We start from the raw sequence: 20959 nt of genomic DNA on the forward strand, positions 1-20959 counted from the left end.
ACACGCTAAGCCATCTTGGGATTTGAGTCCTCGACAAGGAGCTCAGCCGAACACGACCGGATCCTCACAACACTGGAAAAAGTGCTGCCCTTATACAGTCATTTATACAAGTGCCTCTTTTTATTCACAATAACAAACAGTGCAGATACGGACTAAAACAAAACTACAGAAAACGTGCAGCAGAAAGAAATACCAAGCGTCATGGAAACATCTGTCAGTGTAAAAAGGAATCCCCAACAAAGACAAACCAAAGTATTGGAGTAACTCGTCTTTTGAAGTCGCGTCCTCCGTAAGCGCTGATGACTAAGATGATGACACCACCAGTCAGTGTGAAGCCAAACGGACCCAGTTGTCATGGTTACGTCCTTAAAACCACTTTTAAAAAAGCTTCCCTCCATCATGATCTGGAGTTGTGGGGGAAGGAATTCTGACACTGCAGGCCCAAATGTACAGACGTGTATTGAGACAGAAGCATGTGACATCAGACCAACTGCACGCTGGCCACCTGAAGGTAACCCTGCAGGAACTGGAGCGCCTCCGCGTTCAGACTGGTGCTGAGCATCGAGGGGACCTGTGCGGGCAGCAAGGACACACGTCAGTCCAGGTCATGACTAGAGCCAATCAAAAAGTCCCTGAATGTGAGTGCAGTCGTGTCCCCTGACCAGACACATATGGGCCACGGCTCGAGGAACTCACCCTCCCAGGGCAGGCAGTGGAGAGCTTAGAGAGGGACTGGGCCAGCAGGATCTTGGGGTTGGAGACGGCCTCCCCGATGGGGTCGCGCTCCTTCTTCCCGGCGAAGGCCAGCTGAGAGAAGGCGGTCTGGTATCCTGGGGTGTCCTCAATGTCAATGAAGTGCTCGTCCTCGGGGATGCTGTCGTCTTCAGGCAACTCAAACAGGCCGATGAGGGACTGCAGTAGCGGAGTCCTGGTGGACCAAACATGGTGGTTAGTGAGGAACACAAACTGCAGACAGACGTGGATTTCTATCACCGAGTCTCTGTCGCCATTAATGACATAGATGACTCCAAATTAAAAGTAGAAAGGGAGTGACTTACCAGAGTTTGGTGTACTCCGTGTCCATCATGGCAGGGCACTCGGTGAGGATTTTGGTGATGCCGACAGCACAGATCTTCTTCTCGATGGTGCCGGATACTTTCTGAACCTCGGGAATCACTATTTTCTCCAGAACCATTCCGAACATCCTGAGGAGGAAGAGATGCAAATCGTTTAAATTCATTGTTCTGTCAGACATGAGGTGTTCTGGTGCAACGTTGCAAAGCAGTGACAGCCTGAAGTCCAGTCCTGAATGATGACTTTAGATCACGACTTGTGCTGAGACTGGATCCGCACCTGGCTGGCACCTGGTGACCTGCATCCAGGTCAAGTCTGCACAGGAACTTAGGCTGTGTCCCATTCCTCCCCCTAACACCAGCACTTGGTTGTGAGCACCCTCCACTATGACGCGCCCACCGACGACGTCCCTAAGAATTGGGGCGTTACATGCCGTCACGCGTAAAGACGTCGTGTCATTGGCTGTGTTTTGTTTCCTGCATTGCAGTGTTGGAGACAACGTTTTTGAAATGACAGCTCCAACGTTTCTGCAACCTCTTGTATCAGCGCTGATCATCTCACTTGGTTTGGTGAAGCAACGTAGAGAATAGAGCGAGAGAAGAAATGGGCAGAGCCTATGTTGCGGTGATAGATGTGCTAGAGGATGCTGCTTAAGGCACAATGGGGGTCTACTGATATCACATGAGTGGAGAAGGAACAGGCCCTTGCCAGCCTCAGCATGTAAAAACAGCATAGCCATGACCACAGTAGAGGTTCACTGCTTAAACACAGTAATGTCCTGATTAATTCAGGACGTATGTTGCAGGGCTTCATTCTAATTCACCTTTCCTTCCTTCCTTCCTCCCTAATATTTAATTCTAGTTGCGTTTTCTTTTCCACAACATACAATAATAAAGTGCTCGATCAGATCAGATAGTGATATTGGCAGATTTATTTGGCAGACATTTAAATTCAGGAACAGCGATCAGAAGTGAAATAAAGCAAGGATTAAATGCTTCACTATTTGGCTGACCAGACCAGTGTTGTTCAACCTTTTTCTGGCCACTGAAAAAATCCCAGGGCACCGCACCAAACTAGCCCGGGCCAAAGCGCACTTGTGCTTATGCCTATTCATTTGTGAAAACTGTAGCTACTGGCACTTGTTATTTTGCCAGGCTATTTGCAGAAACAACTTGCAGAAAATGTATCTGTTTCAAATGTGTCCAGAAAGGGCCAGGCTATATGGCAAAATACATCATGATTTATTGATGCATCTACCGACTTTAAAAAACTGTTTGGATCTTATCACTTCTATTTTGCATGACTTTATTGTAGTTTTGAGTTTCCAGACAAATCCTTTCCTTTCCGAAGCATTCTTTGCCTGAACTTGCTTCATAAGAAAGTCCACACTAGTGTGCAGCTGCACCCGGATGAAAAACGCTGGACTAGAGAGGCAGAAAAGAGAAACCTACTTTGGTTGGATGCTGTCGAATATCTCCTGAAGTGCGATCGCTCCGTACTTGACACAGTACAGGTTGACAAACACCAAAAAACCTGCAGATCGAGGTGGCAAAGCAATAATCAGAGATTTCATAAGAACACTTGAGGCGTCCATTTAAAAAAAAAAAAACTTACTCTTGATGAACTTTGTGGTTTTGGAGTTCTGGAGTCTCTGGAAGAACAAAATGAAGATCTGTTTCCTGTACTGAGTGATCGATTCCCTGAAATAAAGAAGACAAGCATGAGATCAGAGAGCCAAACTAGAAGCTTGAAGCTTAGTGAAACACCCACGGAGGCATGAACTCGATGATGCTGTTGAGCAGATAAAATCCTTGGTGGTCGTTGGCCTTTGAGGCGATGAGCTTCTGGAACACTCCAAGCAAACCAGGCTGAGGAGGTCATGAGCACAACAGGTCAGTGAAGACACTCGTGACGACAGACAAGTCCTGACAAGTGGCTCACTATTTTATCAGCTGCAGTGCTGGCAATAGTGGCGCCTCCCTTCTCCAGGTAGGCCTGCAGCAGACGGACCAGCGGGGGGATGTTTCCTGTCCGCTCCCACAGCACCGGCTGCAGCAGGTGTGGGAACAAAGCCATGTAGGCCGCGGGAATGGAGTCAGAATGGATCTCCAGGAGGAGAGACATGACCTGGAAGACGTACGGGAGAAACTCTGCAACCACACGCAGGAGAACACGACTTCAGTTCACAGCTCCGTCCATCGGGAGGAATGTGTGTTCCACAGACCCTGGCAATCGTTCTGAAGAATTTCAGTGAACACAGGGAAAAGAGCTTCCTCGAAGCTCCCAACTGTGGCGGGGTTAGCTTTGCAGGTGATTCGAACGGACAGGCACAGCGACTCAAACAGGTAGTGGTTGAAATGGGGTTTGCTGGGGTTCTGCAGTGACAAAACAGACTGTTAAAGACCAGACAGCTTTGATGAATGGACAATGACCAAGACCACAAGTCGGGTTTACCTTGCTGACCAAGAGGAGCTTGTGAGTAAGTTGTCCAATCAGAGTGGGAATGTAGGGAACGATGGCTTCCTGCAGCAGAGAGAAGCTGCGCATGATGGCTTGAGGAAGGGAAATAAAGAAGGGAGATTTAAATGGAGTGCTTTAGGAAAACAGGATAAAAAACAACTCACCTTTCATGATGTATTCATTCTCTGAAGAACCAGGAAGCGTGAGCGCCTTGAAAAGGTTCGTGAGCAGCTGTTCAGTCACGGGTGCGATCTCCGCAGCCGAGATGCTGCAAAATGACACAAGATGACGTTTACTCACGAGCACATTCCACAACGCACACGTGGTCGGTGGACAACGGAGATACTACAAATGGTCCAGAAAAAAATATTTGAACTGGCTTAATTTTAAAGCTGAAACTGAAGCGAGGCTGAACAATGCAGATCAAAATATCGTCAACAAAAAGGCTTGTATCATACAGCGTCGTGTTGTTGGGCCCCTTCATTGTGAAGAGTCTCTCCAGAGCATGTGCGGCATACGTGTGCTCCACTATGCTGTCTGCCTGCAGGTGGCTTATCAGGAGGGGAACAGCATGGAGGACCTGCTCCTTTGGAAGCTGGAAATTAAAAATGTAATGAGACTTCAACAAGACAGATATGACCAGAAGAAAGCCTACCTGGCTCCTGAAGATCATTACGTACTTGATGGCATCAGCCTTCAACACAGGGAACTCATTGACTGCACACAGGGAAAGACCCAACAGATCAGGATCGGTTATTCACTGATGCCCGAATGCCAGTCGCATTGTTAGCCACACACCAAAGCTCAGCAGAGACAGCTCATCTAAGCTCGACTCGTGCTGAACGAGAAGGTGATTCTTACCATTAGGACTCTTCAGATCTGGAAGAATGTGGTTCACAAAGAACTCTGTCACATTCACCAACTCGTTGGCCTGAGTGATTCCGTGCTGTGGGCAGAAACAAAAATGAACCGTGATGAAATAAATGGACCAAAACAGGCAGGCACACAGAGGAAAAGACAAACCTTCTGGGTCTGTGCTTTTGAGGCCAACGACGTCACCAAGTAAATAGCAGCGTCTTTGTGCTTCCAGTTCTCTCTAGGATTCTTTGAAAATTCAACCAACATTGAGTTCACGTAACCAGAGAAGATGGCTGTGACTGGGCCCTCGAAGAATTTACAAAGACCTCTGACCAAGTCACAGGCTGCTCTTCGTCGAGTGTCGATGTCTGAGGACATGGGTGTGAAGACCATATAAAACGCAGCAAGTCTCTAATAGATGGAAGTGAAACAAAGACGTTACCAGATCCTTCAAGGTCTCGTCGAATATATTCCTCAGAGTTGTCTTCAAAAGCCTCCTCGTCTGCACCTGAGAGTTGAGGTAGTACCAACAAGTTACGCAGCAGTTTAGCATCTCATACCCAAAAGAAAAGCACAAAGAGGCCACTTACTCCTGAACTCCATGTTTGGCACGATGACCTTCTCACAAATGCTGGTGAGAATATTCTGGTCCTCAAACAGATTCTTGTAATGAGGCCTTTCACAAACTGATGCCAAAAACTGGATGGCATTGCTAACAAGCTGCAACACAGACGTACATGAGCAAAGGCAAAGTGACAAATGTCACAGTGACAAATGTATTCTCTCACCAAGTCGTATTTCACTTCTTGACCTGTGGAGACTAAAAGGTTCCAGATAGCTGTGACAAAACGGGGAAGGTACGGCTGAAACTCCTCGTCGTACTTCTGAGCATAAAGCGCTGCGTTATCACAGATTTGAGATTTGAGCAACTCCAGCAGACCAGCCTCCTCTTCATCCTTCGTGGAAGTAAGGAGAAACAAACGCAGTTAACAGTTTGACAGTCAGGCACTTCATTATTTAAAAAAAATGCTCACATCTGTTTGTAGAAGTTTATTATCTAATGTCAGTAGGCCATGGAAATTGGTCATCCATGTTTCCATGTTGTCTTCAAAAAACTCAGGTAGATCCTGCAAAAGTCATTACAGAGTTAGAGAAAAGGAAACGTAAATTCAGAGTAGGAATATTTTCTAACATAATACACAAGTCCTGCAAATTAAGTTATTAAAATTCAAGCTTTGGAATCACAGCCTTGTTAGCACACAACTTTGTTGGGTGACACTGCCTCTTGATCACTGACCTGGAAGTTGAGACTGTAGAAGAGCTTGCAGATGAGAGTGAGCGAGGAGAAAAGCACCTTCAAGGCGTCGACATCAGATGCATGAGTCTGGCACAACTCAATGGTTGCCTGCAAACACAGCGGTTCATGCAAACTATCAGATACAACTGAGCTTAAACCACCATCAACAGTCATGACTGACTTTAAACAGCTCTGTCAGTGGTGAAGCAAATGTATCGAGAACCAGTTTGATTTCAGTCCACAGCTCATTGGATTTGAACTCATGGCGGTATCTGCGGTGAGAGGGGGGGAAAAAGAATGAAGGTTTTAGCTTGTTGTCATGTATAACACTGTTGTTGCTCACGAGAAACCATCACCTCTTAAAAAGAGAATGGGCAGTGCGAAGGACTCCGTTGATGATGTGAAAGTCTCCGCTTCGGAAGCGGGTTACCATCTCCGTCAGAAGCTCGGGCCACTTTTGGGGAAAGTCTTCTCGTCCTATTATGCTGATGGCATCACTTAACTGTTGTAGAAAAATGTTTAGTTTAATACTACCGAGTGTCATTTTTCCCTTGTAGGTAGAAGAGCCAGAAGCTTGACTGTACCTGCTTTTGGATCTGCTCTGGACTGCTGAGCATCAGATTTACAATGTTGGCTTTTATCGCTGTCCGATCTTGATCGGATATTCTGTTCGGTTCGTCCTCGACCTGAGGAATTCAAGTAAGAATGTGACTGCTTTGCGCCACAGATCAAACATCTCAATAATGAAACTCACAATTCGCCAGTTTCTTTTGATGTAGTTCTTGAATGTGACGGCAGCACAGACGCGAATGACGTTGTCCTGTGATTTCTCCAATAAAGTCAGGAGTAATAATGGATAGTTTTGGTTCCCTTCAACAGACTCAAGAAACTTTTCAGCTACAAAATAAAAAAGGGAGCGGGGAGACAAGACTCATTTTGGCGCACGAGTTGCAATTTAGCGGTGAGCTTTGTTACCTGGGCGTCTGACAGCTGGGTCTGGATTCAGCGTTTTCCCGAGGTATTCGGTCAGAGAGTGTAAGTTTGCGTCATTCAGTTCCATTCCGTCAGAGTCTGTAGCAGAGAGACCACAAACCACACCACACACGTCACTCTACAAAACCCATCATGTGCTGAATGTTAGGGCCAAGCGACAGCCGCTCAACAAAAATGCACCATACGTGAATTAGATTTGGAAAAGTCTTTCAGAAATCGGCCGAGAATCACTGCAACGCTGACAGCCGCTGCTTGTAGCTCGTTAGCCGTTAGCTCAGCTCCACCGGCTCCTCTGACTTCCAATCTGTTCAACTTCAGAGACACGCTAGCACCTTGTCGGGAGTTCTAAACTGATCCGGCGGGGGTCAGGGAGCATGGGGAAGCGTCAACCCACCACACAGCGAACTTAACCAGGCGTGTGCCTCGGTGTTGCGGCTGTAGCGGCATCACACCAGAGCCAGTAAATAGCCTGCTCCAGGTCAGCCTGCTAATGTTAGCGCTCACTTGCTAATCACTCCTGTCAGGAAAAAGAGAGCCGGCGACTGACCAACACGTACGTGTATGGCAGGCTAGTTAAACGTCTTCTAGTGGATGCAGCTGATATTCACCCAGATGACCACAAAAACTTTACCGTTTGAGCGGCTTTCAGTCAGGATGGGATGGAGACACAGCGCCGTACCAGCGTTCAAATGTATGGCGAGAGGAACTGCGCGGTCACTGTTGTGCACATGCGCAGATGTGTGGCAAGGCTGTCAGACACGCCCCTAGTTCCAGAGCAAACTGTTCTGTCTGTGAAGCTGTTGCACTTTGCGATGTTTAGTTCGAGGAAGAACGGTCATCGTTTTATTTTTTTTTAAATATTTAACACCCTATAATGCACACCATTATGCCGTTTTGTAAAAAAAAACTTTTTGCCATAATGATAATTAATAAAAACGGAATCAATGATAAAAACCAAACAGTTTTTCTAATTGTAAAAAAAAGATCAGATCATCACAAAGTATCCTCAACGATTAACAATACAAAAATGGAAAAGGTAAAACACGAGAAGGACACACGATAGATAGCTTTTATTCTTCCCACAAAGGGGACAATTTCCAAAGGCATTGTGGCCAACCATGTACCACGAGGGTTAAACTGAAGACGCAGCTCATGTTTTTATACAGTAAATGGTAATCCTTTGCTTGTTTCCATTCAGATCCCTCAAAATATTTAATTTTACTTCTGGAACTAATGTTAATGATACATTTTTCTATTGGATGGTAGCATGATGTCGAGCTCTCTAGCACAACCAAATCAAACAAGAACAAAAAGAATGATGCACGCACCCAACTATATTATTTGTAGGGAACCGTTACAAGTGGATTGGATTGGTTGTTTTGCCTGAGGAAACACATCCATATCGTCACTAGCAACAGATCTCAGGTACTGAAATTGCACATAATCCACCAGTCAAGGGAAACAAGACACCTTTATTTGTTTTTTTAATACCATATAACTGAAGCACTTTTATACTATTTGATTGCACTGAATTCTCCTTTGTATGGTCAGTAAACATGTAAATGAAATAGCTCACAACTGTGAAAGTAGGAATACATTCATCACTATGTGGCAGAACAACACTAAAGCACTTGCTTTACAACAACACAAATATCACACTTTTTAATGAGCATGAGTCCTTCCTGTCTGACAGGTTTTGGGGTCAGAGGCTCCGACTGTTTGCATGCAGCTAGTGGTGCGTCTGACATACGTTGAGCGTGTCTCGCAGCATTAAGTCACGCAGTCGCCAAAGTGCATCAGTCATTGTCTTGTGTGCCCCTTTACTCTTCAGCCAATGGGACGGCAGCTTGCTTTCTTGCTCCTTTGTCAAACGCACGTCTTGTTTTTTCACTGAAAGCACAAATTCAAAGGAAAACTCTCAAGTCGCTGACCGTAGAAGCACACGCATCCAATCTGCACCTGAAAGGACCTGATCCCACTTGCTGATGGTGGCTGTTTCTGCATTCAGGCCTTCGATGTACCGCAGATAAGCCTCAGAGTGGAGCAGCCTCTGAGTTTTAGCCGGAGCGGACACAAAAATGGGGGTGGAGGGCTGCTGAAGGGCGGCTTGTCCCAGCACTCCTCCTGGTAATGTTGGAGGTGTCTGCTGACCAGACCCCATCAAACCCATCTAGCATGCAACGAGATAATCTCCTTTAACCACGTCATCCTTGGAATTCAGAAATGAACAAACTTTTTTTTTGTTACCAGGGATCCATGACTTCCAGCCCCTGTCCCGTTACCTGATGCAGAAATACAACAATTATAACTACAGAAATATACTTGGAAAATAAAGCCAAGTCAGCAAATGCATCATCTACATTATATGGCATCACAAATATCAAACCCTCCTGCATTAGTGAAGTCAGCACACACCGTGGCACTCAGTAGCCTAATGGTACAGGTAGCCCCTCCAGCAAGTCAGTGTTAAAAGACAGGAAGTGACCACATGGCGGGTGGGGTGGCTATGACTCTTACCAAAGCAGGACATTCCATGGAAACCAGGCACACTGGGCAGCAGATGTTGGGGAAACACTGGTCTCCCCGCGTGAAATGATGGTATGTCAATCATACAAGTCATGCCTTCCATCAAAGCTGAACTACATGACCCCACCATACCTTTCATGAGAGGAACAGCAGTGAGGAAACAACATGCATCAGTAGACATGCATCTAAAAGAGGTTTGGATGGAAATTCATGCTCAATGACGAAACTTTAGCTTCTAAATTGGCGTCCAGCGTTCTTCAGCTTCACCTTTCCACCCCAATCACCTTGAAGATTTTTTCCTTTATCATGTTTAAGGTTGCTGCTCGAGCCTGTAATAGCATGTGGAGTCTTGGAAAAAAGGTTTAGGACCAACTAAATGAATCGCACCAAAGTCTGTTTGCCAGAGCCAAAACTGGGACATGAATTCCAATGAAGTGTTGCAGAAGTGCTCACTTGAAATCAGGACCTATTTTCCAGAAAATAACCAGGGGCTATTTCAACCTTCCTATTGCGCTTCTCTTGCACCTGAATAAACAAGACACCTTGCACTGGGTATACTAATTTTAGGCCCTCATTATTTACTTTCCTAACATGTCACTACCTCATGCTATGTTCATTTTGGGCCTGTGAGAAGCACAACACATCCACATCTGAGGTGCTGACGCCTGCAATTGTATAAGAACTTTTCTTGTTATATTTTTATGAAATCTCCATGTTGCACGAGTGTTCTTCGTCAGCCAAGACTCCACAGTGTTATATGAACTAGTTTCACCTCAATATACAAACAAAATTCTTCATGTATGTATCCAAACACACAGCTTCAATTGTCAATCTTAAGATCAAACTCTTAAAGAACACTGGACCAGCTCCATCTAGGAGGGGTTACCTGACAAAGAAGTCATGCTGGGATCTAGCATCCCCATGGGGGTTGGAGGAGGCACTATCCCTATCAGTGCCTCTACAGAGGTACCTGATCTTGGGGACGTCAGATGAACCCTCTCACGCTCCTGCTGTTCAGCCACTTTAGCGGCCCTTTCTGTAGCATGTGCATCACAGTGAGACTTGAATGAACTATTAAACAGGTGGAAAGCCAGACAAGCCAAACCTTCATAATCTGCCTTTCGGGAACTCTCCAGGTTCCTCCACTCTGTCCCAACCAGGCGGCTCAGTTCTCCAAAGGAGAAGTCTGGATGTTGAGCTTTGATGACCGCCCGCATCTCGCTGCTGAACAGGATGTAGCCGCTCATGTTGATTTTCCTCTTTGACCCTTCTTTTTTGGACAGACCCTTGATGGATTTTTGGGAGGACTGTAAACATAAACAAAGACTGTTGACATAAAAAAAAGCCATGTTTAGCCTTCAGTTTAAACTAACCAACCTGTGGGGGGGTGTAAGACATGATATCCATGTCACTTGACAAAGCAGAGTGAGACCTGGAAAGGGAATGATCCCCCAGATAGCCGTCATCATCCCCAAGATCCTCCAGTTCCTCATCTGTCATGTCTGCAAATTTGGCCTCCAGTTCCTCTATTTTACGGTCAAGCAGAGGAGACTGCTCCTTCTGAGGGACTATGAGTTTCCTGAGGAGCAGACATCAGTTCAGTGAGAGATATAATAGAAAACTATACCCCAGGGGGCAGATCCAGGTGTAGATGTATTCTGACTCTCTCATAATGCAAGTACAAGCTAAACAAAAATCTAACTAGAAAAAGGACTTCACCTAAAATAGTAGATCTCATCCTCAACCACTTTCCCAGACGGCGAGAAGCGTTTGAGACCCTTGAACTTCTTCATTTGCTTCTCACTCTCGATGTAGCGACTCTCGCAGAGGAGAACGTCCTGTTCGGGAACTTCAGTGGGCCGGCAGGACAGGTAGTCCTTGAAGGACGACACTTGGCACTTTCCTGCAAAGAGAAGACATGGACAAAGCGGCACGGAGGTGAACTAACAGAGCTCTGACCACGGCTGGGTACCTATGATGCAGCTCATTGGGCAGGCCTCCTCCAGGTTGCTGAGGAAGACTTCCTTCTTGTAGAACATTTTGGTCGGCTCGTGTTCCGTTTCCTCAGGGTGGATGAAGATTGGACCGTAGAAATATCCAGCACCATCGCGCACCCACATTTTCTCAACTCTGTTACACATGGATGGATACACATGTGAGTGCTTGTTGCTGTTGGCTGAGGTCCCTATGAGCGCTGCCAAGGAGGTTTTGTGATTGTTGGGTCTGTCAGTCTGTCTGCAAAATAACTGATAAACAGATGACCATATTTTAACCGACTTTACAGGAATATTGATAGTGGGACGAGAAACATATGATTAAAATATGGCAGTGTTCGAAACCATCATCTGGATCAACGAAACTTTTGAAACCTTAATCACTCTCTGCTGTAAACAGATGCAGCTAAAGCTACGCTAATTCTACTTCTTTACACGATGTGTATTGGAGCACTACTGCCACATGCCGTCCCTATAAGCTCATTTCAATTAAACTAATATTGTTATTGGCATTGGAATGGTGGATTCTGTCATTCTCAAAATAAATCCATAAATAAATAAGAACAATAATTGAATGTGTAGTGCACCTGCCCACACGGTGACGCACTAGTCCATGAGACGCAATGTAGACACAGTCTCCAATCTTCAGCCACAGGTTGTTGTAGCACAGCTGCTCATAATACTGACAGCCCGGTTCCCCGTTGGTTACATCAGTGGGAACATCTTCTCTCTCCTGCAAACACAAACCGTCATCACAGGAGGGTGGACTTTAACAACTGCTGGCGTCCAAACACAGCTCACCTTGTCGACGACGGCTTCAGTCAGTTTGGTTTCAGCCGCGCTCTCAGACGGTTTCTGTTCCTGCTTGGGGGCGAACATGGAAGCTACACGGACAACAGGCAGAGGAACATCTCGCTGGACAAACTTGACTGAGCTCAAGGGCATGGTCCACATCTTGATCTTCTTGAAGGACTTGGACTTGGCAGAGTAGCGTGACTCACAAACGTAAACATCCTCCGCTCTGAAGCCCTCTGGGTGAAGTTTGAAGTACTCCTGAAAACACACTCTAAAGTTGTTGAAAAACAGCGAAACGGATGACCCAAGCGGGAACACTCACCTTCACAAACATGACCACACATTTCCCCTGAATCTTGCTGACAGGGGCCTTGTTGTAATAGTCACTTTTAAAAACTTCCTTTTCCAAGAACTTCCGTGTAGCAAGATGAAACGTTTCATTCGGCCTGTAGAACCAGCAGCCATACAACCACTTCTCTCCTGCATTTTGGTAAAAACATGGGTAGCAGAGGCAATTGTTTCAGACAGGAAATGAGGTAATTGACTGACCAGTGTCATCCTGCCACAGACGCTCTATGTAGATGATATGAGGCTGCAGGTTCGGCTCTGCCGGCTCCACGTAGACGTAGTCTCCTACATGGTACATGCTGTCCTTGAAGCTGCAGTCTTGACTGTATGTGCGCTGAGAGCTGGACTGCCATGAGTCTGCACCGGAGTCATCTCTTTTCTCAGCTTCTGAAATGACATAATGCTGAAGACACAGAGACAGAAAATTGTCTTCAAAACCAAATACCTATTTTCTCCTCTTCCCTTTTGAGTTTGTCCTCCTCAAACTCGCTGGGAAGCTTCTCTTTCTTCTCCTTCTCGACATCGCTGTGCAGATGTTTGGAGGTGTAGCTGAGCGCAGGCGACATCAGGATCTCGCCATTTTTGCAGAGTTCATCTCTAATCCGAATTAAAAACTGCTGCAGCTCAACAGCATCCTCAAAGATCTCTGAGTCCGTCCTGTAACAGCCAAATGTTTTAGCTCCAACCACACAGTTTTTCAGGATCAGAACCTCACCTGTTCATGAGCCGGGCTTTTTCCAACACCTCAAACATGTGATCCTGGAAAACATCCAGTCTTTTGTAAAGCCCTTGTTCCACATTGTTCCGTATGATCTCAAAGTTAAGCAGGGGCTTCTCCGGGTTTGCCGGATCCATGGCGGGAATCTCAGCCAGTGAATCGCTATAGCAGCGGCCCTCGTCATCTTGGTGCCCGAGCACGGACACAAACAGGCTGCGGATGAGATCCTGGATGAGACGAGGCACATCAGGCACGTGGGCGTCATCGCCGCCCTCCAGATCATGCTTCGTCTCCAGCAGGACTCTGTGCAGGACCAGGGCATCACGGTAAATCAGAGACTCCGGCTCGTTGTAGGTGCAAGCATTGTTGAACATGAGAACGAAATCCTCCACCAGCGCATCCACGTCTTGGTATTTATTAGCCAACATGTGGCCCTTGATCTTCTCCATGTCCATAGGCTTCTTGATGGCGATGTAATAGTCCGGCAGCTCTGCGCGGGACGGCAGCCGCAGGAAGATGGTGCTGAGTCGCCGACCTCGTTTATCAGCGTAGTTCTTCACCGACTCATAAAGCTCATTCAGCTTCTGCTGTAGCGGGGTGAGGTACTTGGACTTCTTCACAGCCAAGCTGGTCTTTCCTGGAGATGAAGGCAGGCGAGTGAATAATGATCATTGACATTGATATGGTGAGGTCACTCACTGTTCTTCATCTTTGCCGACATCAGATCATCCTCCTCCGGGGCTGGGCCCAGCTCCCGACGTCTCTCTCGGAGAATTCTCTCAAGAACCTCAGCATCATTGTAAACCTGCAACACATCATGCTTTTTGAATGATGTGTTTGAAGTGGGGACTTCCTAATTCAATGTTGCTCATCACATGCATCATGAAATCACCAATGCTCCCGGTGAGTTGACCTCACCGACCGCACCAGACGTTTGATCGACAGTCGACTTCAAAACAACATCAAAAGGAGTCAGTAATTAGCTTCTAGTCCAGAAATATGTTGTATTTCTGACACAACCGTTTCATCCTCTCCTTCCTTTCACTCTTTTTCTATCATCAAATCCAGCCTTCTGACAATCGTTCTGGGAAGTTTGTATGAATATAAAAAAATGATTTAAAGTCATACAATGTCATTATTAACTTGCCAATAACAGTAAAATAGTAAAATCAAAGCTTGTACCCGGGAACCTTCTTCATTGTAGTGTCGGGCATTACGAAACATGAGCCTCATATCTTCCACCATTGTGTCTTCACTGAGGTACTTGTCAGAGCGGATGTTATGCTCGATGGTTCTGAGGTCCATGGGTTCCAGGATGACCTTGTAGTAGTCTGGGTAGTCCTTCTTGGACGGCTTGACCATGAACAGGTCACACAGTCTTCGGCCTGTCCCAGCCTCCCGAGCTTCAGTCACGGCAGCGAGCAGCGCTTTCATTCTGGTCTTCTTTGAAGTCTTTTTGTAACTTAACAAAGGTGATGATGGTAAGATAAATGGAGACAGAGAAAACAAAATGTAACAGAGAGATAACTACCTTTTTCTCTTGATGCAGCTTGTGTCTGACGTAGCAGAGGAGAGCATGCTGTCTCCATCGTCATCATCCCTCTGCACAAGCTCCCTCTTCTTGATCTAAACAAAAGCAAGACCTTGTGAAAAATAGAAGCATCTCAACTCATCTGTCACGGGAGGGCAGTCAACCTGCTGAATGTGCTGAAGTTTGAGGGCACGCTTGTAGATGGAAGAGTGAGGCACGTTGTAGTGCTTGGCGTTTTCAAACATCAGCGTGAGATCTGAGTCGATGTGCTCCACGCTTTCGTACTCGTTGCTCCTCATCTTGTTCCTGTGGGGGAATGATGGGATCTCACATTTGGGAAGGAGGGAGCAGAAATACGGTTCTGTACAGTGAGTGAGTGAGATGCACAAACACAGTGGAGTAGAAATAGACAACTCAAGTTTCATCCTTTCTATCTCTAATATCTTTGATGTTTAAGGTGTGGCTTCACATACTGTAAATGAAAACAGCTTGGTTTAAATGACAACTTTACTTCCTGAATGTTGAGCTACAAATTAATTTACTATTGTGCAGCACAAAACCTTTTAGGAACAAAAAAGTACTTAAAGTATTTATATAAAGCATTTATGCCTTTCCTTGAACAGGCTAAATATTAAAACTGTTTGACAAAACATATGAGCATAATTCTGACCCAACTTCCTGTCTCCATGACATAAACAACAGTGAAGGTTATTCAGAAATGCAAGTGATTCAGCTGCAGGAAGTATGTTTCCACAGCAGCACGGTGAATACTGATGTAGAAGGAGAAAAATGTACAGCAGAGAACAAACACTGAGAGGGTGCAGACATCCACCAAGTCACTCATTCGCATCCACGCTTTTTTAAGACAAAACCATTGTCTTTATCGTAATTTTCGTTTACATTTCATTTGAAACATTCCAATGGTAATGGGTTCAAACGGACAGCAGATGGCGCTAGCGCTGAAGGAGTTCCATTAAGTCGCAAATGAGAAACGTGAGGAAAAGGCTGTGGCGCAGGAACGACTGAGAAAACCAGTTGGTAAAACCAACTTTTGTGTTACCATGGTTAGAATAAAGACGATTTACAACATTGACTCGATTATGTGTTGCATCATTAAAACCAAAATGTCTGTTTTCTCCCTGTACATGTCTTGCTTGACTGGATTAATGGGGGAACTAAAAACATTTGTAAATATAGCCAAACCTTCAGTAAGACATCAAAAAACTTCTTAGTTTGCATTATGCACTTATTTAAAATAAGTTTGTCCATTTTGGAGTTCTTCTGCTTAGAAACTTGGCGCCACTCATAACAGCAGACGGAGCAATAGCTGCTTAACTATTGATTTAGATTCCGAAGACAGTGAGATGTAAATGGTGACGGTGTCATACTTGATCAGAAGCAGGCACATGGGTTGACTGATCTGTTGGTAATAGTCGGGGTAGTCCTTGCGGGAGGGCAGTTGCAGGAACGGTTCAGAGATCAACTGCCCTTGGCTGTTCCTTGCACCCCGTACGGCTTCATACAGTTGGAAAATCGGGTTTGTCATGTCCATATTCGAGGTTAGACTCTCCGCCTCAGACTCGCCTTCATCATAGTGGACTGAACCTGAGAGACACAGTTCAGCAACTGGCAGCTGCATGTAAAATAATTGGGATAATATGTGACAGTAGTGAGCTTACTTACCAGAGAGTATTCCTTCATCATCACTCTCATACTGAAGTGCCATTGTTATGGCTGAGATTCTGTCACCCTGCGCTGACTTCCGATTCCTGTGAGAGGCACCAAGATGAAAACAGTAACCAGGGCACCGGTCAATTCATGAACGTACCGAATCCGAATGCTGGACTTGATCGGCTCCCCGTGTTCAATCTCTGACTTCTTCTGCGAGAAAACCTTTTTAATGGTGTTTGCATCCTGTGAAAAAGAATGGTAATGTTAAACGGGATTTTTATACCTGAGGATTTAAACCACACTCTCACCTTGAACACCTGTGATCCAGGTTCGTTGTATGTTTTGGCATTTTTGACCAACAACTCCACGTCTTTGGCCATCGCACTGACGCTCTTGTAAGTGCCCATCTAAAACCAGATAAAAGCTTTTAAGTAATGCAACAACACACAGGCATATGAGAAGTGCCAGCTAACTTGTACCTGTATCTTTTGAGCTATAATTTTCAGGTCGATCGGCTCCTTAATGACGGCATAGTAATCCGGATATTGCTTAAAAAAAAAAAAAGTTAGTGGTCAATCATAAACAGATGTTTGATCACCTGTTCTTTGTGTTTTCCTACCGCTTTGGAGGGAAGCCTCTGGAAGAGCTCGCTGACCAGACGTCCCGGTGGCTCTATGTAACTAACCACAGCGTCCAGAAGCTGCTCCAGAAGTTCCCTCAGACACGGCGGAGCACTCTAATATCAGCCATGCAAAATAAGCACATTCTTTCATTTGTGTTTCTTTATTTAACCTGGTGATTTTATTATATCCTTTTTTATTTTTTAATATCACAATAATCTGTGATAGTTTTATGCATCCGTTGACTTGGCTGACTCAATATATACATTTCTAAAATATACCAGCATTAAACAGCACCAATGTGGGGGACCTTCCATTTAAAAAGCATCACTCTATTGATTATTGCCTCGTGCTCAAATAATACACGTCACTGAGGCAGAGAACCAGACCCACAGCTCAGAGGTTTTGTGCAGGGAGCCAACCAGGATCGCAGGTGATTCATTATGGTTGCAAATGAAAACAGGTGCAACCAGCTATTTAGGGAGAGAGGTGTGTTTCCTGTTTGCAGAGAAGCATTTGGGACCTGGGATTGTCATGGACCGCAATGATTCGTGAACGACATCTGTGTTCTGTCACAGAATTGCTTCATATGGCAGGTATTAAACCAAACAGACCTATATTTCTTGTAGTCCTTCACTAACTCATCACCTCATCCTCGGTGGAGCCTCCCGCGTTGTCATGGGCATCAAATGCATCTTCGTCATCTTCATCATACTCCCCTCGCTGCACAAATTCATTCTTGGTTTGCTGGTAAAGGTCCCAGAGTCGACATGCTGCCTTGTACTCTGCGCTGTCAGACTACAGACAAGGGAATTATTCTGGGCTCCTGCGTGGCTACAGGCTCCCCAGCCGTGATAATTACCTTGTAATACCTCTTTGCATTGTTGAATAAGAGCTCAAAGTCTGTGGTGAGATGTTCCACGTCATCATACTCCTCCATCTTTAACTTCTGCTGGATCTTCATCATGTCAATGGGCTGAGACACCACGTGGTAATAATCAGGCTGGTTTCTTTTCAATACAAATACAATCGATTCTGGTTAGAACAAAGATATGAGCCTCAGAAAGCTGCACAATGTGAAGCGTCTACCGTCGTTTAGGTGCTCTGATGAAGAGCTCGCACAACATCCGGCCGTGATCGTCCTTGTAATCTCTCACGGTGTTGTACAGCTCGTGACAAACAGCAATCTACAACAAGAGACATGTGTCACCTATGAAGTGCCTTAGGATCTTTGTGATTAAGTTAAGATCAGACAGATCAGAGGAGCAAAAAGGGAAATCGGTAAAGATTACGGGATCCACGGGTGGAATGTTTGAGGTCCTTCTCTTCTTTCTCCCAAGTGAAGACACTAAGGATGAAGACTGGCATTCATCAAAATCACCTCCACTCACACTGCTGGAGGGCGAGGTTGCACGTCTCCTCTTCAAGGCCATGGTGAACCTCTACAACAGCGAGACAGCAGCAAACCTTTTGTATCTCTGCATATATAAAGTCACATTTAGACAAAATACATGCATAAAACACACCATTTTGTATGTTAAGAAAATGAATCTATATTTCTGATCTGGCACGTTGCTTCAAGAGAGAACAGGTCCCACTCCTGTGAGTCAAGGAGGATGACATCAGTGCTCATCGGGCTGGTTTAGAAAATCTGTGTCAAGCATCAGGAATGCTAACCTGCCCCCGAATGACAAGTGTGGGAGCCTGAGCCACTCCCTCCACCTTTACCAGAGCGACTGGAGTCATTTCCAGAAGGGTAGCTGCCCCTCACCTCAGAGTGGGGTGGAAGATGAATGAGCTTTTCAGTGGGCTCACAATAATGGCGTGTGTGACAGAGCTCCACCACTGTCCAGCACAGAAGAGTTAGGACAGGAACAGGTTAGTTAGGACAGGAATCCTGGTTCAGAAATTTGGAGCTGGTTACATCGATCACAAATTAAACGACTGACATGATGGTTTTAATAAGTTTGGTAAAGAGTGACTGTAAACCTCATTCATTTTGCAGATACTCACAACTTGCACTAGTGTGAGGAACTTTCTTTTATGCTACACAATTCTGAATCAAAAATGTAACTCACTTTTAGGTTTTTTAGTTAAACGACAACATGAACCAACATTTGGTTTTATTTCATGTATTATAATGCAACATTTGAATGGCTTAAATGACAATAAAACGATAGGTTGTTTTTACCTTAGATGATTATTACGCAAATGGCCTCCACAAGTATGATTTCAATTTGACTATTTCACACATGTCTATTTCTGTGTTGGACTGAAGCACTGTCAGGAAGATTTATGCGCGTCACTCTGTCACTGACGTCAACCTGTGGTCACACACCTTTCAGGAGTTGGGCCGAGCAGCAGCTGGACACACACCTGAGCGTCCCTCACTCACACACACGCGCGCGCGCGCGGCTAATCTTAGCTGCACCTAACGGTTAGCCAGCAACATCCACCACAGCGGACACCAAACCGCCTCGGAGGCGACGAATGGCGCCACAGAGAATCGCCTGAGAAGGTCAAGTGTTGCTTTGTCGCTGGACACGGTGGACACTTACCTCGGTGACCACGCTAAACGACCCACTGGCGATTGACCATCCGAGAGCCAATCACTTATCGATTTCACTCTTAGAGACAGAACTGTAAAGTTAGCTGTGGGTAAAACATGATTTCCGTATACTGCCTTACAAATTAAAAGCATCGACTTATCCCTGCTACAAAAACAAAGTATTGCAAATGGAGTTGTGAATAAGCGCAATGGCAAGATACAGTGTGAAAAATTGGATTATTTTTTTGAACAGCGCATGGCTTGGATATAATTTCAATATGACATATTTATTGCATAAATCGGAAACAAAATATTATTATACCGTTACTTCCTGGTAAATAGACTACGCTTGACGAAATATGATCTGCATCGACATTAACGTCTTTTTCGAGGAATTTGGGACGTTTTTTTGGAAAATTCCATTGACTCTTCTTCAACTCTCAAGTTTATTTGACACTGTAAAGACACCCGCAGACTGTTAATGGGATATTTCCGTGACAAATGCAGGATAGGGTGTTGTGAATTTGTAAACATTCTCGAGTGAGAGCAAAGGCAGCTGCGCTGATCCCTGCTGACGTCCCAGCTCCCATGACTGCAGGTTTGAGAGGACGGTCTCACAAGCCTTTCCATTTCCATGATTCCCAAATTGTTTTTCTGCATTCCCGTTCACCTGCTCATTGATGTTTCAATTGTGTTTATATATTTAACGTCCCCTGTACACAGTCAGAGGGGAGTGGAAGGTGTCGTTCATGGATTTTTACATGCAATTTTCACAACACAAACAAAACCATTGTGTCCCCATAGTTGAGAAACTCCATCATTGAATCACGAGCTTGAGAATAAGCAAAGTTACACTTGGAACTCAGATGCCAGTGGCACATTTTCAATCATTATTATATTATAGGAACTATCAAACATGGACACGATCGAACACTCAAAACAAGTGCTTTACTAAGTCTAACTCATTTTGGTTTTAAACTATTCTATGTGGTAAAATGTTTTGCAGCTTAATGAAATACTTGAACTTGCACCAAATTCTTTCCAGATGTTCAGCATTAGAAGCATTTATTCCCTGCAAAGATCCTTGTCTTCTTACCAGAGCTCATAATTCTGAAGTTCTCCACTTCAGAAGTGAACTCCCACCATTTGAATTTGAGTATCACAGCAGCAAGACAGGTGATATAAGTGAGTGAAAGGATTGTTGACTGGTGAAGGGAAAAGATGACTCTGTGATCCAGCTGTAGTTTTTGCTAGTGTCGTTTTTTTCTTTCTTAAGATGCATAAGCATACCACAGTGTAAAAACCGCAGACCTAGATATCATTTTAAACTATTATGGAATAACATAAAAGAGTGATAGAAACCTTTTAAAAAGATCCAAAGGTGAAAATAAAAGTTTAAATTAATTACTTGTTACCTGCATGCGTCAATTTCCCAGGGGAATTGAATGGGATACGATGAAAACGAACACGCTGGTTAACTCAAATTTTCTTTCGATTTTTAGTGACACTTATTGTCCAGCAGGGAG

The 20959-nt window shown here is 45.0% G+C and overlaps 2 protein-coding genes across 4 annotated transcripts; both read right to left on the minus strand.

The window, feature by feature from the left end:
• Positions 1 to 102: 102 nt before the first annotated feature.
• Positions 103 to 7399, minus strand: cse1l (CSE1 chromosome segregation 1-like (yeast)). Of its 2 annotated transcripts, none has more exons than XM_053867963.1 (25): positions 7314 to 7399; positions 6665 to 6760; positions 6444 to 6586; positions 6274 to 6375; positions 6046 to 6191; positions 5871 to 5961; positions 5690 to 5797; positions 5427 to 5519; positions 5181 to 5348; positions 4983 to 5112; positions 4835 to 4900; positions 4558 to 4760; positions 4396 to 4480; positions 4190 to 4251; positions 3993 to 4129; positions 3699 to 3802; positions 3529 to 3626; positions 3299 to 3449; positions 3016 to 3224; positions 2845 to 2942; positions 2689 to 2774; positions 2526 to 2607; positions 1059 to 1205; positions 697 to 928; positions 103 to 571 (listed from the first exon to the last, which is right to left on the minus strand). In XM_053867963.1, the coding sequence occupies exons 2-25, from the start codon at positions 6747 to 6749 to the stop codon at positions 482 to 484; spliced, it is 2916 nt and encodes a 971-aa protein (XP_053723938.1). In that variant the 5' UTR covers positions 6750 to 6760; positions 7314 to 7399; the 3' UTR covers positions 103 to 481. The 2 variants fall into 2 exon arrangements, with proteins under 2 accessions (XP_053723938.1, XP_053723939.1); XM_053867964.1 differs by having other exon boundaries at positions 7240 to 7383.
• A 509-nt stretch (positions 7400 to 7908) lies between these two features.
• Positions 7909 to 20888, minus strand: pbrm1 (polybromo 1). Of its 2 annotated transcripts, none has more exons than XM_053867252.1 (30): positions 20849 to 20888; positions 18178 to 18327; positions 17975 to 18072; positions 17748 to 17895; positions 17534 to 17683; positions 16885 to 17001; positions 16745 to 16813; positions 16574 to 16672; positions 16423 to 16508; positions 16278 to 16363; positions 15983 to 16199; positions 14759 to 14900; positions 14595 to 14689; positions 14246 to 14525; positions 13763 to 13868; positions 13061 to 13700; positions 12791 to 13002; positions 12547 to 12729; positions 12320 to 12477; positions 12004 to 12255; positions 11790 to 11935; positions 11181 to 11338; positions 10928 to 11111; positions 10586 to 10787; positions 10314 to 10515; positions 10095 to 10244; positions 9200 to 9340; positions 8930 to 8964; positions 8642 to 8852; positions 7909 to 8572 (listed from the first exon to the last, which is right to left on the minus strand). In XM_053867252.1, exons 1-30 carry the CDS (start codon positions 20852 to 20854, stop codon positions 8412 to 8414), a joined length of 4884 nt encoding a protein of 1627 aa, XP_053723227.1. In that variant the 5' UTR covers positions 20855 to 20888; the 3' UTR covers positions 7909 to 8411. The 2 variants fall into 2 exon arrangements, with proteins under 2 accessions (XP_053723227.1, XP_053723226.1); XM_053867251.1 differs by having other exon boundaries at positions 7910 to 8572; positions 12547 to 12732; positions 20849 to 20887.
• Positions 20889 to 20959: the final 71 nt, after the last annotated feature.

Source organism: Synchiropus splendidus, chromosome 6 (assembly GCF_027744825.2).
Source record: "Synchiropus splendidus isolate RoL2022-P1 chromosome 6, RoL_Sspl_1.0, whole genome shotgun sequence".
Lineage (NCBI taxonomy): Eukaryota > Metazoa > Chordata > Actinopteri > Syngnathiformes > Callionymidae > Synchiropus > Synchiropus splendidus.